General features: G+C 42.4%; 1 protein-coding gene across 3 annotated transcripts in view; it reads left to right on the forward strand.

The window, feature by feature from the left end:
- rpe (ribulose-5-phosphate-3-epimerase) overlaps positions 1–7,109 on the forward strand; it is a 164,008-nt gene extending 156,899 nt beyond the window's left edge. For all 3 annotated transcript variants that reach the window (XM_060929035.1, XM_060929034.1, XM_060929036.1), the window contains 2 exons: positions 5,332–5,418; positions 6,595–7,109. In XM_060929035.1, coding sequence (XP_060785018.1) covers positions 5,332–5,418; positions 6,595–6,717 — 210 coding nt within the window. In that variant the 3' untranslated portion in view covers positions 6,718–7,109. The remainder of the gene's footprint in view (positions 1–5,331; positions 5,419–6,594) is intronic.

Consider the following 7,109-nt stretch of genomic DNA (forward strand, 5'->3'; position numbering starts at 1 on the left):
CAGACTGACAAACAGATCCTGGCTAACCAACCGGACATAGTGGTGGTGGACAAAGAGCAGAAGAGGGTGGTGGTGATAGATGTGGCGATCCCAGCTGACGCCAACATCAGGAAGAAGGAACATGAGAAACTTGAGAAGTATCAAGGGTTGAAAGAGCAGCTGGAACGGATGTGGAAGGTCAAGGGTTGCGTGGTCCCCGTGGTAGTGGTGGCACTTGGGGCAGTAACCCCCAAACTGGGAGAGTGGCTCCAGCAACAACATCTGAAGCCTCAGTCCAGAAGAGCGCAGTCCTAGGAACATCGAAGATACTGCGCAGAACCCTCAAACTCCCAGGCCTCTGGTAGAGGACCCGAGCTTGAGGATGACATGGATACCACCCCCCCGCCGGGGGTGAGAAGGAGATTTATTTATATATATATGCACACACACATATACATACACACACGTGTGTATGTATGTATGTATGTATGTATGTATGTGTGTGTTTGTATAATATATAAACACACACATACATACATACATACATACATACATACATACACACGTGTGTGTATGTATATGTGTGTGTGCATATATATATAAATAAATCTCCTTCTCACCCCCGGCGGGGGGGGTGGTATCCATGTCATCCTCAAGCTCGGGTCCTCTACCAGAGGCCTGGGAGTTTGAGGGTTCTGCGCAGTATCTTCGATGTTCCTAGGACTGCGCTCTTCTGGACTGAGGCTTCAGATGTTGTTCCTGGGATTTGCTGGAGCCACTCTCCCAGTTTGGGGGTTACTGCCCCAAGTGCCACCACTACCACGGGGACCACGCAACCCTTGACCTTCCACATCCGTTCCAGCTGCTCTTTCAACCCTTGATACTTCTCAAGTTTCTCATGTTCCTTCTTCCTGATGTTGGCGTCAGCTGGGATCGCCACATCTATCACCACCACCCTCTTCTGCTCTTTGTCCACCACCACTATGTCCGGTTGGTTAGCCAGGATCTGTTTGTCAGTCTGGAAGCTGAAGTCCCACAGAACCTTGGCCCTGTTGTTCTCAGCCACCTTCTGTGGTATGGCCCATTGGGACTTGGGTACTTCTATTCCATACTGGTTGCAGATGTTCCTGTATACTATCCCAGCCACTTGGTTGTGCCTCTCCATGTATGCTGATCCAGCTAGCATCTGATCCATCTTACACCCTGCTACTATGTGCTGGACTGTTTCAGGGGCTTCTTTGCACAGTCTGCATCTTGGGTCTGATCTACTCTGGTAGATCCTGGCCTCTATGGCTCTTGTGCTTATGGCCTGTTCTTGTGCTGCCATGATTAGTGCCTCTGTGCTGTCTGTCAGTCCTGCATTATCCAGCCACTGGTAGGATTTCTTGATATCAGCCACTTCCTCTATCTGACGGTGGTACATGCCATGTAGGGGTTTGTCCCTCCAGGTTGTCTGTTCCTCCTCCTCCTCTGCGCTCTCATCAGGGTTCTGCTGCCTGAGACATTCACTTAGCAGTTCATCCTTTGGGGCCATCTTTCTGATGTATTCTCGGATTTTCGATGTTTCATCCTGGACCGTGGTCTTGATGCTCACTAGCCCTCGGCCTCCCTCTTTCCGCTTCGTGTATAGTCTCAGGGTGCTGGACTTGGGGTGGAACCCTCCATGCATGGTGAGGAGCTTTCTAGTCTTGATATCTGTGGCTTCTATCTCCTCCTTTGGCCAGTTTATGATACCAGCGGGGTATCTGATGACTGGTAGTGCGTACATGTTGATGGCTCGGACCTTGTTCTTACCATTCAGCTGACTTTTCAGGACCTGCCTTACTCTCTGGAGGTATTTGGCTGTGGTTGACTTCCTTGTGGCTTCTTCATGGTTTCCATTAGCCTGTGGGATGCCAAGGTACTTGTAGCTGTCTTGGATATCACCTATGTTGCCCTCTGGTAGGTCAATCCCCTCAGTCCGGATCATCTTGCCTCTCTTTGAGACCATCTGGCCACACTTGTCCAATCCGAATGACATCCCTAGGTCATCGCTGTAGATCCGGGTGGTGTGGATCAGCGAGTCTATTTCTCGCTCGTTCCTGGCATACAGCTTGATGTCATCCATGTAGAGCAGGTGGCTGATTGTTGCCCCACTACGGAATCTGTACCCGTAGCCGCTCTTCGTGATGATCTGACTGAGGGGGTTCAGGCCTATGCAGAACAGCAGTGGTGATAGCGCATCTCCTTGGTATATGCCGCACTTGATGTTGACTTGGGCAATGGGTTTTAAGTTGGCCTCTAGGGTTGTCTTCCACATTTCCATTGAGTTCTGGATGAAGGTCCTTAGGTTCCTGTTGATCTTGTACAGTTCCAGACATTCCAGTATCCATGTGTGTGGCATTGAGTCGTAGGCTTTCTTGTAGTCAATCCAGGCAGTGCACAGGTTGGTCTGTCTCTTCTTACAGTCTTGGGCAACTGTTCTATCGACCAGTAGCTGGTGCTTGGCTCCTCTTGAGTTACTGCCTTTCTGTGCCTCGCTCATGTATTGAGCCACATTCTTACTCATTTTTGCCGCAATGATGCCTGACAGGGCCTTCCATGTTGTGCAGAGACAGGTAATTGGCCGGTAGTTGGATGAGATGGGTCCCTTCTGGGGGTCCTTCATGATTAGGACTGTCCTGCCTTGGGTTAGCCATTCTGGGTGGGTTCCATCCCTCAGCAGCTGGTTCATCTGTGCTGTTTATATGGTTCATCTGTTTATATATATAAAATGTGTGTGTATGTGTAATATATATATATATATATATATATATATATATATATATATATATATATATATACACACACATGTACACACACACACACACACACACATATATATATATATATATATATATATATATATATATATATATATATATATATGCGTGTGTGTATATGTGTGTATATGTGTGTGTGTATGTATATATATATATATATATATATATATATATATATATATATTAGGGGTGGCACGGTTCACAAAAGTCGCGGTTCGGTACGTATTGCGGTTTGAGGTCTGCGGTTCGGTACGTATTGCGTTTTTGTTTTGTTTTTTTTTTAAATCTTAAGTACTCTGTATTTGGGCATATAGCCTACTATTTACCTTAAGTGAACATAGTTTAGGATACAGCATTTAAGAGAGGTTAAAATTATAGTTACAATGAAATAATCATGCACAAACTGAGTTTGAGTTGACATAAGCACATTTTATGAACAATCTCTGATGAAAAGCCAGGTAGTATTTTGAAACAGCAAGAGGGAAGACATGGATGATTTCAACAGCTTTTTTATTTACTATAGTATTTATACAAAGTGTCAGGAGTGTTTGCTGCCATGTTGTGGCATCTAGAGGAACCAGGTGTCTTTTGTCACATACAGAGTTTTCATAATTGGAAGAAATAAAAATGAGTTCTTAAAGCTTACTTTTGAACAGATGTGTGTGTTAAAACTTAAACTTTTATGTGGCGACCAACCAACCACCTATATACAAAAACCGAATCAAAAACTCTTCTAATCCCTGAGAGTGAGGATGTATTTTTTCACTTGAAATTAAAGTGCAGTGTTTTGAAACGTATGGCTGGATTTCTTATCTAATCTTAAAGTGCCACTGTATTCTTAGAACGATTTATAACAAAATACACACACAGCCAATATAAAATATTGCAATAAAACCAATCACTGCACTGTTTAAAACAAACCTCTCCTCCCCTCGCCGGAAAAAAAAAAAAAATCTAGTTCGCCCATTATCCTGTGTCATTCTGAGATGCGCAGATAGACAGTAAAGGGAATTCCGAATTCCCTTTACTGTCTATCTGCGCATCTCAGAATGACACAGGATAATGGGCGAACTAGATTTTTTTTTTTTTCCGGCGCCGCGGTACACCGGAAATCCGGCGCGGCGCCGGAACGCTATCACCCCTGTTCGCGCGAAAGAGAACCACGTGGTTTCATACGGGCATTCGGCTTTTTTTTTTTTGGCGAACGTCTTAAATAGGGGTACCGCGGTTTATACGCGTATTGCACCGCAACAGGCGTATCGTACGGTTCGGTTTTTTTCCCATAACCGTGCCAAGCCTAATATATATATATATATATATATATATATATATATATATATATATATACACATACACACACACACACACATTTTTTTATTTATATATATACACACACACGTGTGTGTGTGTGTGTTTATTTCAATTATTCTATTTTTATTTACTGCATTGCCTGTTTGCACCATGGGTCAGAGAGGACTGAAATTTCATCGGTGTTGTATGTCAAGCATGTATAGCATATTTGACAAAGTTGACTTGATGACTTCGAGTGATCGATTGGGATTCCTAAACCCCTGTCTTATGGAGGTTGTTGATGTCACTGACTTTTGCAGCGGCATGGTGGTATAGTTGTTAGCACTGTTGCCTCACAGGAAGAAGGTTCGACAGGGCCCTTTCTGTGCAGAGCTTGCATGTTCTCCCTGTGTCTGCGTGGGTTTCCTCCGGGTGCTCCAGTTTCCCCCACAGTTCAAAGACATGCAGTTAGGTTAACATGGGGCAGCCATGGCCTGAGGTTGGGCTGAAGTAAGGGCACCTAACCTACAACTGCTCCCTGGGCGCTGTAGCATAGCTGCCCACTGCTCTGGGTACATGTGCGCGCTCATTGCTCACTTGTGTGCGCATGTGTGGTCAATGCTTCAGATGGGTTAATTGAGGAGGTTAAATTTCACTCTGTGCTTGAGTATGTGTGTGACAAAGGCTTTTTGGCTTGTTTTTGGGTCTTCTCAAGCTTGTCAACAATTGCTGCTGTTTTCCTTGGCTGGTCTGTTCCATTTCTGTTTTTAGAATGCCAGTGGTTTCTTTCTTCCTTGCTTTTTCAAGATCTTCCAAATTGTTGCATTGACTATGCTTAATATTTTTTTATTCCCCCCCACCCTCTTTTCTCAGCTTCAATATGGCTTGCTTTTCTCTCATGGAGAGCTTTCTGTTCTTCATGTTTGTTTATTAACAAACTAGACATTCAGCGTGTGAATGGTTTAAACTAACGTTCTAATAAGGCACACCTGGCAACAAGAATCACTTGTCAGTCATGTTTCATTATTGTTCATTTAAAAAATGTGTGGGTTCAAACAGGTGTCACGTTCTAAATTATTTAACACATCTAGGTACAAGTATCAGGAAATTACTGTCAAGTTGTAATTCTGACCTACACTCTCATGTTTTGATCACAAACGAAATGTCTTGAATGTACAGCAAAAATAAAGAATTGGCCTTGTTGTTGCAGGCCTTTCAGAGGGGGCTGTACATTAGTTAATACTATTCTATTCCCCCATAGGTCAGCTGGCTAAGAAGCCAGTTCCCTTCCCTAGATATTGAGGTAGATGGAGGAGTTGGACCAGACACGATTCATCGGTGTGCTGAGGTATAAACTGATGAATGTTGTGCCATACTGTGATGTACCTGTGTAAGATTTGTATAGCATTTGGAAGTAACTGCTTGTAACTTGGCTGTCAGTATGACTTCTCGGCATGGTCCCATTGCAGTTGAGGACACCTCATTCCTCACTTCTCATTTTACAGTTGTGCCATACTGTGATGTACCTGTTGTTACCTCTCAAAACATAGGTTTTGAGAGGTCAAGTTTCAACTGAAAACCAATACTTTTGCCATGTTTCTCATAATAATTGGCTGTAAGCTCTGTATTGCTGGGCTTCACCTAATCATTCATCCCTCTCAGGTAATCCAATCACATCTGGCATTTTTTTTGTGTGTGTGTTCTGAATGTCGCCAGTGACTGCTTGTTCATAAATAACTTTGATTAGTTATTAGTAATGGACTGCATTTGCTTAATTATAATTGCAATTAAGATTTTTAAATGGATTGTACTTCTAAAAGTAGTTTTAGTTACTCTTATACATCACTAAATTCAGCATTATTCCCCAAACCAGAAACCATAATTAGATAAATGTATTAGTTGTAAGATGGGCAACACAGGCAGAAAAGTGCCATAAACATGTCCAAGTGGTGAAAACATAACATACATAAACGAACACAAACTTCTGCAAGCGGATATGTGCATTTTGTTTGATAAATAAAACAACTGAAAACGTAAGCCTGGGCTGAATTTCTAGCAGTGTTAAAGAGACACAAGATAGGAGGATTTTCAGGCCACCATGGACATTTGAGGAAGTTGGCTTTACATTCCATGAGATAAGCAGGTCTTGATTGCAGACCTTGTGGAAGTGATAGGTTTACAAATACTCGCCTTTGTTTTGGCTGACTTGTACCTATTACTCAGTAATTTAAATGTTTAGATGTAAAGCAGTAATGTGATGAGAAATGTTTTTAGTCATTAGAATAAAAACATAAATGAGAATATCACGAGGCTTCTGATCATTCAGGAGCCAGATTAGAAGGCTTAAGATGTCCAGGATGTCTATCCTATGACCAGATGGTCTCTGCTGACAGTCAGTTATGTGAACTCTCAACCTTGGAATTATTTTTTAATTCTTAAAATTGATCAGAAAGTGCAGAGTTGAATTAAAATTGGGTTAAAATGTTGTAGTTCTGATCTTTGATCCTTTCTTTCTCTTTTACAGGCAGGTGCTAATATGATCGTGTCAGGCAGTGCTGTAGTGGGCAGTGCAGACCCTCGGTCTGTAATTGCCCTCCTCAAAGATGTCGTCCTTGAAGCCATTCAGAAACGATCACTAGACCGCTAATAATGCCAGCTATTTTATTTCCCAGCTATCCAAAAATTTAATCTCAACCTGTCTAAACTATTTGAATGGAGAAGTGTATGCTAATTGAGCTCATTAATTGCCTTGGGAGTCAAAACTGTGAGATTTGTCTTTTTTTTCCTCCCCCCCTCCTTTTTTTTAATTGAAAATCAGTACAGCCTTTAAGACTGTTTGTTTAATGCTAATAGGGAAGCATCCCTAGAATAAACAGCTCTAGAATGGTTAGACCACTAAATATAAATGTTGCTGAGACACTTTGAGGTCATTCATTATAAAGTAATAGGTGGACCGTAATAGGCATTGATTAGCTTGTGCATTCCATTCCTTTTTCTGTTAAGAAAATGAGAAATATGTAAATAAAAGCTGTGGTATAA

The sequence above is a fragment of the Neoarius graeffei genome, chromosome 9 (assembly GCF_027579695.1).
Source record: "Neoarius graeffei isolate fNeoGra1 chromosome 9, fNeoGra1.pri, whole genome shotgun sequence".
NCBI classification, from domain to species: Eukaryota; Metazoa; Chordata; class Actinopteri; order Siluriformes; family Ariidae; genus Neoarius; species Neoarius graeffei.